Raw genomic sequence first — 17,897 nt, 5'->3', positions numbered from 1 at the left:
TTCTGTGTTCTTTGCGTGATTTATTTGTACAAGTTTGGGATGATTCATACTTTCATGGTTTTAGTGTGGTTCGTCAATGAAACATCTGTGAAAATTTCACGTAAAGAACCACAACTTTTCTCACTTCTACCACGTATATTCACGTCTGACTGATTTAAGTCCGTGGAATATGCGGAAAATGTATGTAGTGGCTGTGTGACACGGCCTTAAGGTTTTAGGATTGTCTGTAGTTGTTCAGGGCAATGAAAGCTCACATTTTTGGCTCATAAATGGATGTGAACAACCCAAGCTGCATGAAAGAAAAAGTAGAACTGTAAAAGCAGAGGTTTTAGTGAGTTTTTCTTCTTCTTTCCCTTTCGGCTTGTCCCAACAAGGGTCGCCACAGCGAATCATCCTCACCGTCAAGGACTAGTCACATGGTAGACTTGGCAATGCTTTACGCCGGATGCCCGGCCTGACGCAACCCTCTCAATTAAACCGGGCTTGGGACCGGCACACAGAAGTAGAGAAGGGACCAGGGAGCAGCCCGGTTTTGAACCCTGGTTTCACGGTCCAAAGGTGCCGCAAACCAGAACGAGCTAAACTGGCTCCTGCAGAGATTTTAGTGAGTTAATGCTTGAAATTCTTAGTTCAGGATTAATAATTTGAACAAAATCTGCTGATGATAAAAAGGTGTAGTCAGAAATCCAGGATCACTGTGTGCTGTAGCAGTGGTCCCCAACCCCCCCAGACAGCAGATTGGAAAGTCTGTTCCGGGCCATGGAGAACAAAACACGATAATAATAATATGCATAGTATTCATCAGCCAGCTGTCTAATGTAACAAGGATGCTGCTAATAAAGTTGTCCAAACAGTTATTATATTTAGAAAATACCCGCTTTTGTCGCTGTTTTAAAAAAAAATATATATTTTCAATATTTTTTTATATTTATGTGCCGCATTTTAAAAGTTAGACAAGGCTAAAGTTGGCGTCCGATCTTTTTTAGCTTCCACTTTACGGGTTAAAAATCTATAATCACATTTCAATGTTTCCTAGAGGAATTCTAGAGGACAACGAAGTTTAAAGCAGCTAAAATTAATTTACAGAGGATGAAGATAAACTTCAAAAGTTAAAGTAAACTGGAGACTAAAAAAAAATACAAAATAAAAGATCAGATGTCCGCTTCAGCCTCATCCATAAAAATATTGTCCAACATTAGAGCACTGGGTGCCACAATACTAAAATCAGAACCAAACGGTGCACCTTGATTGGGTTCCCCTTGATTGGGTTCCTGTGATTTCAGTCAAAAGCAGAACAGTTTAAAGCCTTAAAGAGGTCCTTAAACGAGCCCCCTGCCACACTCCCCGTGATCCCGTCTACTTCCTCTGTCGTTCGCCGAGCAGGACACTGCATCAGCGGTGCCGCTGGTTCTGACGGAACCGTGACCGACTTTCCCAGCTGAAGGGGGGCCGTACCGGGACTGCAAAGACCGGCTGTCTGCTGCTCCACTTTATCTGAAGTCTGGTTACAGGAAGCTGGAGTCTGATGGCCAGAAAAAAACAAAATGAATGAAATGAAGAAAGTTTAGAGGACCCGAGGCGCCGGTCTGAACTCCTGATCCTGTCAGCCCTCCATTCATACCTTTAAATGGAAGAGTTCTCTACTTTAAACACGAAACTTCATCAAGTAAGCTGCTATTCTGCCCATTCAGCTCTGTTTGTGGTCGTTTCTGGAATTTCAGCATTTACCTCGGTCCATTACGACGGTCTGGATCAAAGACTTCATCAAGCAAAAATTACTGGACCTTTTAAATTTAAACAGTTGCCCCTTCAGGCACTGATGATCGGAACGTCTTGATAATTAAACAAACCTTTTTCTTCTTTTGCCTGTGTGGCAACACGAGCGGTTAGGCACACCAAACAAAACTGAGGACTCAACCAGGTGGAGACGTGGTTCTGGCTTAAAAAAATAGTTTTAATATCAATAATAAAAAAAAACAGGATAAAACCAGATAAAAAGAGTAAGAGCTTCATATAAATAATTAAAACAGAGTAAAACAAATAACATTAAGGGCCTCAAGCCCACCTGTTGATAGCACGGGTACCCCAACAACACTGGAACAGAACAAACAATACCCCGTAACATGCAGGGGTATAGGTGCAAACAAGCAAAACACAGCAAACCAGTGAAGTCCCAGAGTTTGTGTACCAGAGTCTTTTTGTTACAGATGGTCAGGAAACGGTAGGTAGGTGTACACACGTCACTACCGGCCTCCAACTCCCAGGAGAACCTGCACAGACACGTGGTTGGCCGTAGACGAAGTGGGAGGGGGGAGCAGACGCCGCCGTCAGCGACTCCCTCGTTGGACCACCACAGCGGATGGGGGGGGGGGGGGGGGGGGCGTGTAGAGAACACCTATGGACACCTCCACAAAAAGGACCAAAACTCTGTACAGCAGCAGCAGCGGGTTCCACCAAACACCCTGTGGAGGCAAACCAGAAAACAGGCAGCAGGGCATCACCTCTGCAACCAGAGGACATGCAGGGTGAAGAGGCACACATCACACACATACCAGTCAGTGGGGGATATCACAAGGAACCGGAGCGATGAAAGAAGAATTGCCGAAAGAGTCTGGTCCTTGCGGTCCAAAACTGCTGTGGGACAGGAAAATGCACTGACCTCCCGGTTCTGGGCTCAGATCGTGGTTCCGTTGCTTAGTGTCCTCCTGGTACGGACCCAGACTCACAAACAGGGATTTCAGAACTGAACCGTCAGACTTCTCTGCACAGAAGATAGTTTGTTGTTAAACCTCAACATCTTAAAAATGACAGCAGCACACTCTCACCTCTGGGGGGCGACGCATCCGGCCCCTCCTGCTGAGTCCGACATGCAGACGGGCCGCCAGCAGAATCGGTTTCAGAACTAGAGGAGCATCTGGGAGACTCCGTCTTCTGGGGAGTTTGCTTGGCATCAGCGCTAACCAGACGAGGCATAGGCAACGCCCTGATGGGCCGGGTGTCCATGGCAGGCAGCGGTCTGCAGGGAGGGGGGCTGGGGTGCGGCGCCGGCCCCTATGAGATGTTGGGATCCCTTTAGTTTCTAACGACCGTTTGGGTTTGTTAAAGCCCTGAAGGTCAGACGGAGCCTTCACACAGGCGGGTTTAGGCATTGCACCGTCAGTCACACCCACAAAACGGCCAGAAAAGAGACTCTGTTGGGAAAAGCCATCCCGGGTTTCAGAGGAGGGGTCAGGTTTCAGGTTTGACTGCATGTTCTGGGGCTGATGTGGAGTTTCAGAGGCTTTGGCCTGAACAGAACTTGTTGCAGGTCCATTATTAGAGCCTCTGACACCAACAGAGCGCTTCATTAAAGATAGAAAATCAGGTTGCAGAACAGAAACATGAGGTTTGAGCTTTGGAGGGTGTTTGGGAGAACTTTCAGTGGGAGAAGTTACTTTAGGAAGCTGACTGTTTCTGTATCCAAATGGAAGAGAAGACGAGCTTTCTAGCATGTCATCCTGTGACGTCTTCATTTGAATCGTGGCGTTTTCCTTTAATTGTTGGTTTTGGGACCAAAGTGGACGATCTGTGATTTCCTTAGAGTATGTTGGGGTTTGAGGGAAACTTTTTGTGTTGTCAACAAGTTCCGAACCTTCCATGGATTTAAAAGACCTGAGGACAGCATCCACAGAATATGGAGCTTCCATCGGATTTACCGAGCTGGAGGGCGTCTCTGAAGAAGACGGGGGGACAGAGGGAGATGTTGCTTCTTGACTTCTGGGTTTTGTATAGAAGCTAAAAAGCGGTTTGAAAAGCTGAGGCCCGAGAACCGCCTCCACGGAGTAACAAACGGGCTCCTTCTGCTCCAGACTGGACAAAGAGGGACTGTGAGGCGGATCAGCTTCTGATCCAGGATCCGGCTCCTCGTTCTGACCAACAGATATTTGCTCCTCCACATCTGCGCTGTTATAAAAACTCGGCCTGAAAGAATAAAGACAAAGAAAAACTAGGAGCTGCATTTCCAGGAGAATATGCAGGGTTGAATGCTATAACGCTAAATGAAACTTAAAGGGTAATAAATTGGAAAAAAAATAATAATAAAGAAATAATCAAAGATGACTATAAATAAAGTGAAAATAGCACAATAACAAAAAATACACATTGTACAAAAATTGTACATGTTTTTAATAGTTGATCACATGTTTGCAGTTGAACACGTTTTTACACTTTCGCAGCTTAATATTAATACTTATTTATTTATTTAATACGAATGTCATTTTTAATAATAATAATAATAGTAATAATAATTTTTGAATAATTTGAATGTGTTTAATAATAAACCGTCTGATTCCAAAGCTTGATGCGTCTTTCGTCTGCTGAACTAAGCTTCTTTGGTTGATCCCAGCGTCTACCATCCTCAATGATTCCTTTTTCGCTTCTTCAAAAGAGCTTGGACACTCAGTCTGCTTTGAAATCTTTGTCTGGGAAAGACAACCGAGGGTCTTGTTGCTGTCAAACGGTCTTTGCGTAGCTTTTCCACTTTCCTCTGAAGTCTCCTACGGCGGTTTCTGTCCATGACTGGGTTTCAAACGCCGTGTGATGTGAAGGTCTGTTGGGTAGACCTGGTCCTTCAAACACCCGACTGGAATCCTAGTCTTTGTCCAATTGTTTCTATAAAATTGATGCTGGTTTAAAGGCAAAAGGTAGAAACACCAACTGCTGCTTTGGTTTAGATTTGTTTTTTTATGTGATTACCGGTACTTTGCATTTATTTAATTGATAAAAAAGACAATGAATATTTATATTTCTCTCTTTATAGCATTTTTCACACCTGCTTTAAGCTTTTCACAGAACAGTATTCAGTGTTAATATTTGTTTTAAATAGATGTTTTTTCTCTCTTTATGTCACCTCTGACGACCTTACAGAGCTGTAAATCACAGAAGTGCTTCGTTTGGCCTTTCACACAATATTAGTCATTAATTTTTTACATAAGAAAAAAAACTGAAAACATTCATAAAGCAAAGGGGAAGCTGAAAAAGCCCTGCAAACAGACCACCTCCAACATTCACACAGAAACCCAAATGAGGCGTGCAGAAACAGAGAATCAACCACCGAGGCGTTCAGGAGGAGCGGTAAAAACCACATTTCCTACTGGTAGTTGCTTCTCGTTTTGTTGCTACACTAAACTGAGGTTGAGTTTCTTAAAAGCAGAACCTGTTTTAAACCATTTTTAGAAACAAATGCTATCATTTCATTTAAACAAACGCACTTTTGCCGTTTTCCAAGAGCCCTCTGAGCCAAAGCTGCGCTCTCACCTCTTTCGGCGGGCGTGACGGTGACGATGGGGCTCACAGATTGGACGTTGCGAGGTGGGGAGTCCACAGCTTTACCCACGTTCTTCTCTGCCTCCTTCAGATCAGTCAGAGTCACACCCTGAGAGCACACAGCGAGAAAAAAACCCCAGAAGGTCACAGCAGAGACAAGCGGACGCCTTCACACCTCAGCAGCTTCACAGCTCTGAGCTGCTGTGGAGATACGGAGTAATATAGAATAACGAGCTTCCGTCGTCAAACCGCATCCAAAGAACACTATTTAACATTCTGTTCTTTAATGGAGACACTTTGATGAATGATTCAATAGATAATCCAACCCTGAATGTGGTTAAATAGGACGTTACTGCCTAGTTTTATAACTACAAAATCAGATAAACAGGTCCGTTTAAAATAAAAAGGTCTCAGATGAGTTCATGTTTTAACATTTAAACCACAAACTTTCTTAAACTGAGCATTAAGGCCGGGAGATTCCCTGGTAACTCTTTGCTGTTGTTTTTTTTTCTGTAAAAACATGAAACCACTTCAGAACACATCAGACGTGTTTATCAAAATACCAGCTCAACACGCAGGAACCCGTATCTCCTGCTGGGAGATCGGCAGCACAGAGCTGAGCGGCTTCTGGCTCAACATGAGGAGAACAAACAGCCTCACTCTAATATATGTATTTAATGTATTTCCACTCCAGTATGTTTTCATAATGCAGGGTCACATGAGCGTATTTTCTTAAAAAAAAACACACCGTCAGTAGCTAATAAAGACTTCATCACCTCAACCGGGATGAAGAAAAGCATCTTCAGCGGCCGGAAAGAGTCTTAAAACCTTCAGAAAGTATGTTGAGAGGTTTCCTCGCCTCTAGATAGTCCCAGCGTGTAATATATAGAAATAAAGCAAATAGAGGGGGGCCTGTGAGAAAGCAACATTGGTCAGAGGAATCAATGGAAAACCTCAGATGTGACCTCATAGTGAGCTAGTAAACATTCCAGCTTGGACACTGGGTCAAACTCCACATACGATACGTTTCTGCAAGAGCCTGATGACAGCAGCCACTCTGCAGTCTGTAATCTACTGAGAACATACGTGCCTGGTAAAGGTAGGTTTGCATTTATTTGCGCGGCTCTTAACCTAATTATGGTAGGTATGTACTAGTCTAAAGCTGTACTGCTTATGATACTGCACAGAGGGAGCATTCACACTTATCAGTGTTGTTTAGACTGACACAGGGGCAGTTAAGTAAGTCTTTACAGTATTTTTCTAGTCTATAAACTATTTCTAGTCACAATATTTTTATCCTATTAGTGGATAGTTGCTATTTACTTCTTTTTTCTTTGAAAAAGAAATACTATTCAGTTTTCAAACCTATGAACCATCCAATGTCCTTATATTTTTTATCTATTGTACAAATGGGAGGTACTTTTGTTTTAATTTGAACAATTTATACAACCTGCAATATTCTCAGTTTATTCTCAGGCCTTCAGTATGTCTGCATCAATGCACCCAGTGGCCCACTCAGTCCCACGTCACACCCTGACCCGGCTGGCACGAGAGTGGCTGGCAGAAGACACCCCGAACTTTGACCCAGCTGGAGTGTGTGTGGGATCAGAAGAAGCCGAAGCGAGGTTGTTGTGTAAAAGTCCGCGTACAGTCCTGGCAGGCTGCCCTTTCTTCACGGCAGTGTTCAATGAGGTTGGCTGCACGGTGGACTGGATCTACCAGGAAGGAGCTGAGCTTGGTAGGTCCCGCCATTGGTTTCATATGTCTGCAATCAAAATATGTATAAGGTAATTCATGGTGCTGAAGCCCGATAACTGAGTTACAAAGAAAAAGATTAACGGTTAAAAATAAAAAGCAGAAATTATATCAAAACAATTTTACTGGTTATATTTTTTTATAACTGGAAATTAATTCAGATGTATTGGAGTGTCTAAAGTAACTCACGCTGTAGTGTTGATGAATTAAGCCTTTGTCACATGCATCCGTTCATGGGGTTGACCCAAATGGGTCCTGCAGCGTTTGGGTTGTCCGGGTCCGTGGAGGGTCATAGAGGGGAGCAGCTACAGTGGTGGACAAAATTGTTGGTACCCCTCAGTTAAAGAAAGAAAGTCCACAATGCTCACTGAAATGACTTGAAATGTTCCAAAGTAACAATAAATTAAAATTTGTTGAAAAATAAATAATCAAAATCAGCCATTACTTTTGAGTTGTTGATTAACAGAATTTAAAAAAAAAATTAAAACTAATGAAATAGGGCTGATTATTTTGAGATTTCAGATTTTAGAGATTTGATTATTTAATTTTCAATAAATTTTAATTCATTGTTACTTTTGAACGTTTCAATTCATTTCAGTGAGCAATGTGGACTTTCTTTCTTTAACTGAGGGGTACCAACAATTTTCCCTTGAGGTTCATATGGACACCTCATGGGATGTCATGAAAATGGATCATACCATTGTAACGCATGTGGTAAGTGTTTCGTGAAGTTTTCGAAGGCTATTGTAATGGTGTTTTTAGACTTGACACATTTGGTTCACTTAAAGTGAACCAGAATTGTTTACCCCGATAATCAAAAAAAATGTGGTCTGAGACCAGGAACCGGTCTCTGACCCATCTTTCAAGGTGGTCTCAGTTGGTTTCTAGTTGGACTGAGCTCCAGTTTGCTCAGAGTTTTCTCAGTCTGAATAGGCTCTTTGCTCAGAGTGGAACAACGTGGCCAAAACGGTCACCGTAACCGGGCATTCTGGGATGTAAACAGAGTAGGAAGGAAGCAACCATCACGATGAGACACAGCAACTCATTGAAATTCAGTCAGTTGAATGCCGGCTCATTAAAACAACTAACGATACACATTGCTTCTCACACTGTTTCCCCAACAATCTATACATCATAAACACCAATCACCGTACCTTCATGACCGTCCCCTCCTCCGTAACCGACTTGCAGTATGTCTCCACCGCACCAAAGTAAAAAGTGCTGTACCTGAGGTTGATACAGACGTTCAAAGTTGGTCATTCAAAACTTCGTAATATAACTATCCCGACAAGGATTGCAAGACGCAGGATTTCCATTATTCTTTCTCTTGTTTCTTTGCCCCGACATTGTAATTCCTGGCCAATGACTGTAGAGATCTTTTGGTTCGTAACAGAAAAGTTCGCTGAACACGGACCAAGCCCAAAGTTCAGGACTCGATCCGGACCAAAATAAACAGACTCGTTCCAGACCTAAGGACTTTTCTGGTCTGAATACACCCCAAGTTACACATCCTTATGATGTAACTTGGATGATACGAGTGATGCTGTCACACTCTAGTCATTGGTAATTTGTGATCACTGGCCCCTTACTGACTCTGCATACAAGAGGTGCGCAGGTGATAGGTAAATGTCAGTAGGGTGTCTACACAAACTACACTCTGACTGTCTAATTTCCTAAATTCTAAAAGTCAGGCAAGAAGCATTCACTTACCACTTGAACAGCACTAACAGGCTCCTTGGGCAGTCTGCAGGATTTGGGAGGTTGGACAAAAAAGAAAATTATGTACGACACGCCTGCATCTCACCTTCTTCACCCTTACTCAACCGTGTGTGTCGTATGAGTGTTCATGACAACCTGTCGCCCGCAGCAAGCCCATAGAAATTAATATGCATGGACATTTTCGGTCTCTACGAAAAAGCCGAGCGCTCTATGACCTTGATGTTTAACGCGAGCCACCAAACAAGTTTACAAAAACACCACTAAACACTAGATGTCAGTCAAATTTCTCCTGCTGTAGCTGTAACTGATGCAGCAGGTCGTAGACCTGGAATGCTACAATGCCACAAGCTTGTTGTGCTTGTTTTATAACCCTGAGGACTATGAAGCTGAAAAACCTGTCAACTGCGCCAGCAGCGTTAATAAATATGTGTGGAAGTTTGTTAATTAAAAAAAAAAAAAAAAAAACAGTATCAAACACCAGATGGCAGTAGGGAGACTTTTGGTGCAGCTTAAATGCTTTCTGAAGGTCAACAGGTTAGTGTGAGAAATGTAGAGTCGTTACTAAAACGTGTGGCGGAGCATTTCTTGAACGTTAGTTTGCTGAAAGTCAAAATCACTAGGCAGACTGAAGTGCCTCAGTCCAACAAGTGGTCTAAATTTGGGTGAAGGAAAGGCTTACTTCAGTTATGTGTGGATCCACTTCTTCACACATTAACACACACACCCAGCCTGTCCATCTTTAGCTTTATCGCCAGAACAGAGCATGATGGGAGTTTCTGAGAAGTGTTTTTCTTGAAACTATAGTTTTCAGAAACCAAAAATAAATTTTCTTTGAGAAGGGGTGGGGTGATGACACTGTCTGACTTCACTGAGCTGTGAATATGTTAACAGGATGACTCATGCATTATTCAAAAAAGAAAAATTTTGCAGAGACTTTGCTTGCTCTTAGAGCAATCCAAGATGGATTGATGGGGTTTGGTCTTTACAGCGAAACGTAAAAAGGTTTTTAAATGTATTTTTACACATAAAAATGTGTTCAGACGTAGGGGCGAGTAGCACCTGCTGACCATACAGCGTGCTGTGGCTTTAATTTATATTGTATTTATTTATTCAATAATTGTGCATGATCATTGATTGCGAATATTTTGTGTGTTGAGGTCCAGAAGTTGTCACCATTACAGCTGTAGTGAGAGGTCCTGCAAGGGACCTCCTCCTTGGCGAAAGGCCAGCTCTGAACTGCCTGGCCCGGGCCTCTGGGATCGCCACCCGCTGTTCTCGGCTTCAGTCAATCGCAAACGCTGCTGGTTGGCACGGGGAAGTGGCTGGGACTCGCAAGACCACGCCGGGCTTTCGGCTGGTGGAGAAGTACGCCATGCTGGTGGGCGGTGCTTCCATGCATAGACAGGATCTGAGTGGGATGGTGATGCTGAAGGACAACCATGTTTGGGCTTCCGGAAGCATAACAAAGGTGGGACGCTGCGCTTCATCTGTAGAATGTGTCGTTCAAAAACGCTGCATGGGTTCCTCTCAACTCTGTCTGCTGCCCAGACTATACGTCTGTCTCTTTTTGGGGATTTTGGGTACTCTCGTAGATGCCTGCGTTATTATTCTAGCTGTCAAAAATGTTAATTTATCAGATATGTACAAAGATCTCTCACTCTGATAATCTTTTAATTTATTTTCATAGTGGTCCCAGTGGTCTTTTAATTATAATTATGCATTTTTTAGCCAAAATTAAAAAAATAAATAAAAACCTCTGTCATTTTCTAGGACATAGATTCTGCAGAGCGGCATGAGTTCATAAGATATTTTCGTCTGAGTTGTAGGCGGGACAGTGGGCATGGGGCAACCCACGCCCCCCTTTCCCCTTGGAGCTCAGAGCAGGGAGCTTGTGGCCCTTCCAGAGTACTTTCTACATCACTAATAAGCTCTTGGTGATTTGGTCTTTACACATATTGTACTTTCTTAAGGCTAACTAACCATAATCTTTACTCCTGGACTTTTTTCATTGGCTTCAAAAGCTTTTGGGTATTTATTGTGAGCTATTCCTTGTTGCTTCTCCCATACCACTGTAACAAAACTTCAGGTGAAGTCTCACCCCCCCAACTCTCTTTTGATAGCTTTTTAGGCTACAGAAACACAAATGGCCAGGAATTGATTTGTAAACATACCGGAAGGGCTCCGCGCTGTTTGTCTCAAATATCAGGTTATACTATTTCATGACAGTTCTGGTCACTAGTCATTTTATTTAATGTTGTCCTACACCTTTTTTTACCTGTCATCAGTGGTTTTATCACGGTCCAAGATTTCCCGATCAGGGTTCAAAAAGTCTTCCAAAAGAAGTAAGATCAGGAAACAAGGTCATTGTGGAGAGGGGAAGAACTGAGGACCTGTTACAGAGATGAATACAACAACTGCAGAATTTTAACTCAGTAAATGTACAACACAGTCGATATTCAGCTCAAAAATATACAAACCACAAAATGTCTCCACAGTATCTGAGCTTACATTGGAAAAAACAGGATTTGACCAAAAAAAACGACAATTTCAACAGATTTCCTGTTGCCTTTTTTTTTTTACATCATGCGACATGATTGAGCATTTTTCTTATCTACTAGTACAAAGTATGTCAAAGATGCTGAAAAACCAAGTTTATCAGCCAGATCACTGATAATAAAATACAGCGGTCATGAAGCCTTTTCCTTGAAACACATTTCATTCTGGTAAATACATTAGAAAAAACAAAAAGAAAATTAATTAATAAACATAAATTTAACATCCTGTGCATCCAAGATTGCAAAAACCTGCAAATAAAAATGTAAAAATAGTAACCTTAATTTAGGAATCTATGGCTTAATTTTTAATTCATTAATCTTAATTATTGAATTAATGCATCTTAATTTTTTTTCATTAAATTTTTTGGGAAATTACATAGAAATGAGAGTAACTGCATCAGTTCCATACACCTTTTTTACACAAATAAAAGAGCTGCTCTGCTAGTTGCTGTAATTACCAAGACAGCAGGAAAAAGCAAAAAAAAAAAGAACTGAAACATGCGAAGATGCACAGAGGACATCCATTTTTTTAAGATCATATACACTACCGACAAACTGTCTCCAATTTTGGATCAATATGACTTAAACTTTGAATGAAACTTGAGAAAATAAGTTCTTTGGAGAATCCCAAATTTACCAATAGCAGGAGTTATAATTTAAAATACCTTTGAAACAAAAAAAGGAATTTAACTAAAACCAACATGAAGAAATGTTTTATCAGATCAAATCGTCATATCACATCAAATTTGTCAAAAGTTTAATTAAAGGTCTGATCTCTTTGAGCGATCAGAAACTAACATCTTTACATCGGTTCAGAATGTGCTCTTTTACTCATGTTTTTATACATTTTGAACATTTGTGTTAAATGATTCATAAAAATGTGTTTGAAATAATTGAAGTCCATTTTTGCTGGTTTGTTTCTTATAAAGGTGATAAATTTATCTAAGAGTTGATGAAAGGTCAAAGAAAAAAAGAGGAAACAAATAAGGCCTAAAGATGTGAAAACCTTCCAGCAGATAAAACTGAGAACTTGGTCCTCTACGCTGGCCCAGAAGGGTCACAACACAACACATTAACTTTACACACAACACATTAACTTTACACACAACAGATTAATTTTACACACAACACATAAACTTAACACACAACACATTAACTCACAACACATTAACTCACAACACAACACATTAACTCACAACACATTAACTCACAACACAACACAATAACTCACAACACATTAACTCACAACACAACACATTAACTCACAACACATTAACTCACAACACAACACAATAACTTACAACACAACACATTAACTCACAACACAATAACTTACAACATAACACATTAACTCACAACACAACACAATAACTCACAACACAACACATTAACTCACAACACAATAACTTACAACCCAACACATTAACTCACAACACAACACAATAACTTACAACACAACACATTAACTCGCAACACAACACATTAACTCACAACGGAAGTAAAGCAGCAATGGAAGTGCTTTTATTCTGAAATTTCCACTGGGCTGAGCGGCTAACCACCTAACAGAAATTAACGTCACAGTGAGCTGTGGAGGGAGCATGATTTTTCTACAGGAGAACCTAGCAGCAGTGTTGCCAGATTGGGCGGTTTTGGTTCTAAATTTGCGGGTAAAAATGGCTTTGGCCGGGTTTTCATAATTTGGGCGGTTTTAGGATCGGTTCGGCGTTTTTTCCCCCCTCATAAATATATAATAGCGGACTACGTTAGGCCGTGTGGCCGTTCTTTAAACCCTGACACTGTGGCTGCGTGTAGGAGGAGCCACCAGCTAAAGTTATGGTCTGATCGCGACATGGATCGGTGTCTGTGTTTATCAATCCTTTTATTATTAGTCTGAACTATCTTTTATTTTGAAAAATCATCGGATCGGGTGCTGAATCAGTCCAGTAGGGGGAAAAACTCAACGAAAGCTGTGTATTCTTCTTTCTCCTGATCTAATAAAAGGAGGTGTCTTTTGAATATTTCTTCAGCGGACCGGCCTTCTTTCATTCATTGTGTGTGTGTGCGTGCGCGCGCATGTGTTGGGGACCGCACGTGCATGTGTGAGGGGAGGGAGCGGAAGAAAGGAGAGGAACGCGCGTGCAGCAACAGAGAGGGGTGGGAGGGAGGAGTGTGCGTTCATATTGTGTGTGTAAGGAGAATCGTAATAAAGAGAAAGTTTCTGGCAACACTGCTGCTAGCTTCTCTTGTAGCAATATCATGCTCCCTCCACAGCTTACTGTGACATTACCTTCTGTTGAGTAGTTAGCCGCTCAGCCCAGTGGACATTTCAGAATAAAAGCACTTCAATTGCTGCTTTACTTCCGTTGTGAGTTAAAGTGTTGTGAGGTAAGTTAATGTGTTGTGTTGTGACCCTTCTGGGCCATGAGTTAATGTGTTGTGTTGTGAGTTATTGTGTTGTGTTGTGAGTTAATGTGTTGTGTTGTGAGTTAATGTGTTGTGTTGTGAGTTAATGTGTTGTGAGGTGAGTTAATGTGTTGTGATGTGAGTTAATGTGTTGTGTTGTGAGTTATTGTGTTGTGTTGTGAGTTAATGTGTTGTGTTGTGAGTTAATGTGTTGTGTTGTGAGTTAATGTGTTGTGTTGTGAGTTAATGTGTTGTGTGTTAAGTTAATGTTTTGTGTGCAAAGTTAATGTGTTGTGTGTAAAGTTAATGTGTTGTGTGTAAAGTTAATGTGTTGTGTGTAAAGTTAATGTGTTGTGACCCTTCTGGGCCACCGTAGTCCTCTCTGTTTTTGTCACCACTGGAATTTTCACCTTCAATCTCACTTTTACGCCGTCACCTTTTGTTTAACATCAACATGTCTATAATAACAATAATTTATACCCCAATAAACTGCTTGGAATTTATAAACTAGTGGAATTTATCTATAATGATGGTAAGGGGTAAAAATAGCTAAAGAATAATAAAAAAAAAGGAAAACATTATTTGGAATATGGGCTCAATAAAAAACTTGTCTGTGTATCCTCCACTATTTACAATTTATGTAAACAGAGAAGACCACCAGCTTGTCAATCACATGCAAACCATTAACAAACCTTACCTTTTTCTTTTTTTTTGTAGCTCTTTGGAAGTTAATTGCAATTATTTGCAGTTTTAGGCTCAAGATGATCAATCTGAATCTATCACAATCTGGAGACTCCTATTATTTCTGTCAGTCTAAGATTCAACTTAATTGAATAAGAAGCACAGACAAGACCTTTTTTTTTCATATTCCAGGGCTTTGGAGACGGGCTGCTGTCATTTTTCTAAAGTAAAGAGAATACTTTCTATAAAACTTGAAACATTTCAACAATCTATCACAGTTTATGGAAGATTGGAGTTCTGTCTGCTACTTGTACTCTTTGCTTAAATTCCAGAAAAAAGTGTCCAAAAAGTCTTACACAAAAGTTTAAAGAAGTAAAAACTTTTTGTTTTATTTTTACTGCTTAACACTGTTACTAATAGAAACACACAAAGGAAGATCTTCCTGTTTCTTGTAATATGACAAACAAGACGTTTTGTTCTTACAAAGTTTTGTTTGTCAGGCGGTGAAGGAGACGCGGTCAGTGTGCAGCTTCAGCAGTAAGATCGAGGTGGAGTGTCAGTCCATAGCCGAAGGGCGAGAGGCGGCCGCTGCAGGAGCAGACATCGTCATGCTGGACAACTTTAAACCTGAGGTTCAACACCTAAGACACACAAACTTTTGTTATTTCATTGCCTTTCCCGTACTTCAGTTTAAAACATAAGCATCTCATCCCACCTGCAGGAGCTCCACAGCGCGGCAAAGGTGTTAAAGACAGAGTTCCCAGCCGTTCTTATAGAAGCCAGTGGAGGGGTGACCCCCGAAAACCTGCCTTTGTTCTTCTCCCCTGACGTGGACATCATTTCTCTGGGTGGCATCACACAGGGATGCCCGGTGGCTGACTTCTCTCTGAAGGTTCAGAAGCATTGTGCAAGCAGCATGTGATGACATGAATAAACCAAAGTCAACAAATAAACAACAATACTTGTGTGCATCCAGTCATCTGCTCAAAGAGGGAATGATTGATTAGGAAAGATTTAGAGAACAGAAACTGATGGCGAAGAAATAAAGAAACTTTGAGTTGAGGAAGGACACAAAAAGCTCCAGACATATGAAAGTAAAACGAGAAGTAATGTTTAGCGACAAAAAAAGACGCAAGTAATAACATTTAAACACATAGTTACAAAAGGCACAGCAAAAAAATATAGAAACAGAAAAAAGAGAAGAAAGCAACAAACTAGGGGGGAAAAAAAATCAAATAAAAGATTACGTTGACTGAACTACAAGTTTGGAACACCTGTTGTACAATGTGCTTCACAAATGTCTGTCTTTGATCAATCTGAGCCAAAATAAAGCAAAAAAATAACTGTTTTATTAATGTGGATGGCTTAGAATGAAGCCTTGAGGAACTTTAGCTATACCTTCTCTGAGCCTGTGCTCTAAATGTGATCCAACTTTTTAGTTCTCAGCAAACAAAGAACCAGCTTCACCCTTTCTATGAAGAAACATTTACTGACATACGTTGACATGTGAGACTCGTGCACCATCTGCCTTCAATCAGGACCCACTGAAACATCATGAGTAGAGTTTTTCTAGCGAATTTGTATGGGGAGGTTTAACCTGCTAAGACTGAAACCAATAAATAAGGAAATGATTGTTTATTCATTTTAATTTCAAAAAACCAATTTCTGACAGTCCACTTAAAAAAAAGGATTTAAAAGCACGTATTTAAATTGTATTCTTAAAATAATGGATTTGTAGCTAAGGACACTGCTACTGTTTATATGGAAAGGGGGGAAAAACAGTCACATGAGATGGTTATATCCATACATACACTGGACGAATAATCTCTGATTAGAAACATGGAGGATTATAAACGAGAAAGATAAAAACTTGGAGTGAGTCACACACGGAGGTCCATAAACGGATGAAAAAGGAAACTGAGGGTAAATCTTCTGCTAATCAAAAAACAAAAACAACAAAATACACCCCCTAGGCAGAGATTTGAGCTCTGTGAAGTTAAAAACAGCCAAATAAAAAAACACTCATACACATAAATAAAACCAAAAATTGATTTCACTTTTTGGGTGGAGAAGTAAAACTAGACTTTTCTAGCTTTCTGAAACAGCCCCCCAGTGGTCATTTGAAGAACTGCAGATTTTCGCACTTCCTGGTTTGCTTCAGACTCATGATCAAAAGATTTGGGCCTTAATTTAAACCAAAAACTGAACAAGGAAGTGACACCAGGATAAAAATAATAACAATAATTTAAGGAAATTCAGATGAACTGACAGGATTGTTGTTTTTTCAGATCTGGCAACAAAAAAGAGATTGGAAAATATGTTAATGAGAAGGTAATAAAAATAGTAAATTAAAATTACACTGATCAGAAGCATTTTAAGAAGAAACCAAAATAAGTAAATAAGACAATTGTGACAAAAAGAATAAAAGACAAGAACAGCTTAAACATTTAAAGAAGTAGAAGCAAAATATGGTAGTTCCCCCCCCCCCCCCCCCGCCCCATATAAGGCTCAATACCTAATTGACAATTCAATTTGCTGGTTTATCATGTGTTTTGACATTTACAATTCAATATAAGAACGGATAATTTAATCTTAATTTCTTCAAATTAATATGAAAGCAGATAATATTAAAGCAAAAATCAATTGCACTTTAAATTGTCATAAGTTTTTGGTACTTAATTCAATGAAAATGTATTTAGCAATTGATATTCGGTAATGAAAAATGACGTTTCAACTCCTTGTAACTTTGCCTGTAATGCATTTTCGATTTGCCATGGTGTTTTTGTTTTAAATGTTCAGAAGAAATTGCAACCACACCCCTAACTACCTAACAACCCTCACCCCCGGTTTCGTGCATTTTCATTTTGCGGCTGTAATGTTTTTTCCAACCCAAAATTCAAACTGCCAGACTCTCATAAGACCTGTGTGAAGTCCCGCCTTCACTGACCAATAAATGAAACAGGATTTGTGCAGGAGTCACAGACAGATGTTTACAAATTTAGAAAAGTAATTTTTTAATCCTTATACAGTATGTCCAGAATTGATCCATTTAGATTTAAGCAGATAGATAAGTGCATGCCTATACAACAACAACAACGAAAAACATACATAGGGGCTACCAAAGTACATAGCAGCTATAAGGATGTGCTCCAAAAATAAATTCTATGAGTAATTCAGTCCCAGTCATAAAAACAGATTATTAGCTGATATTAAATGATTCCATTGGTTGGTTGAGTGTCTTTAGGATTTTTAATTGGTCTACCAAAAGGAAATGGAGGCGGGACTGGGCGACTTTGGGGCAGAAAAAGTGTAAATGAAAATGCATCAGGAGGGCAACGTTTTGCCATTTCTTTTGTTTTTTGACCAAAACACCCAGACAAATTAAAAAAGCATTAGATTTTAAGTATTTTAAGTATATTGAGTTGTAAAATGCAAAATGCATGTTCATTTGAATAATGGTTCCTAAAATCTATAGCAATT

At 40.3% G+C, this 17,897-nt stretch overlaps 2 protein-coding genes and 1 long non-coding RNA gene across 4 annotated transcripts in view; 1 reads left to right on the top strand and 2 right to left on the bottom strand.

Moving 5' to 3' along the window:
* Positions 1 to 2,603: 2,603 nt before the first annotated feature.
* LOC101155004 (uncharacterized) overlaps positions 2,604 to 17,897 on the bottom strand; it is a 44,783-nt gene continuing 29,489 nt past the window's right edge. Inside the window, exons 8-9 of the mRNA XM_078947185.1 lie at positions 2,826 to 3,960; positions 2,604 to 2,761 (exon numbers count right to left, since the gene is read on the bottom strand). Coding sequence (XP_078803311.1) covers positions 2,738 to 2,761; positions 2,826 to 3,960 — 1,159 coding nt within the window. The 3' untranslated portion in view covers positions 2,604 to 2,737. The remainder of the gene's footprint in view (positions 2,762 to 2,825; positions 3,961 to 17,897) is intronic.
* On the top strand, positions 6,289 to 15,376 carry LOC110016076 (nicotinate-nucleotide pyrophosphorylase [carboxylating]). 2 transcript variants are annotated; one of them, XM_023954558.2, is made up of 5 exons: positions 6,289 to 6,403; positions 6,770 to 7,042; positions 9,936 to 10,246; positions 14,918 to 15,049; positions 15,139 to 15,376. In XM_023954558.2, exons 2-5 carry the CDS (start codon positions 6,790 to 6,792, stop codon positions 15,337 to 15,339), a joined length of 897 nt encoding a protein of 298 aa, XP_023810326.1. In that variant the 5' UTR covers positions 6,289 to 6,403; positions 6,770 to 6,789; the 3' UTR covers positions 15,340 to 15,376. The 2 variants fall into 2 exon arrangements, with proteins under 2 accessions (XP_023810326.1, XP_078803464.1); XM_078947338.1 differs by having other exon boundaries at positions 6,292 to 6,403; positions 9,942 to 10,246.
* Positions 14,573 to 15,270, bottom strand: LOC110016119 (uncharacterized). The gene is made up of 3 exons (XR_002291403.3): positions 15,133 to 15,270; positions 14,901 to 15,058; positions 14,573 to 14,638 (listed from the first exon to the last, which is right to left on the bottom strand). It is a non-coding gene; the product is annotated as an uncharacterized LOC110016119 (long non-coding RNA).

Source organism: Oryzias latipes, chromosome 1 (genome assembly GCF_053564925.1).
Source record: "Oryzias latipes strain Hd-rR chromosome 1, Olatipes_Hd-rR_3.1".
Lineage (NCBI taxonomy): Eukaryota > Metazoa > Chordata > Actinopteri > Beloniformes > Adrianichthyidae > Oryzias > Oryzias latipes.
The sequence above is the reverse complement of the archived record's forward strand: the minus strand, read 5'-3'. Positions and strand labels throughout refer to the sequence as shown.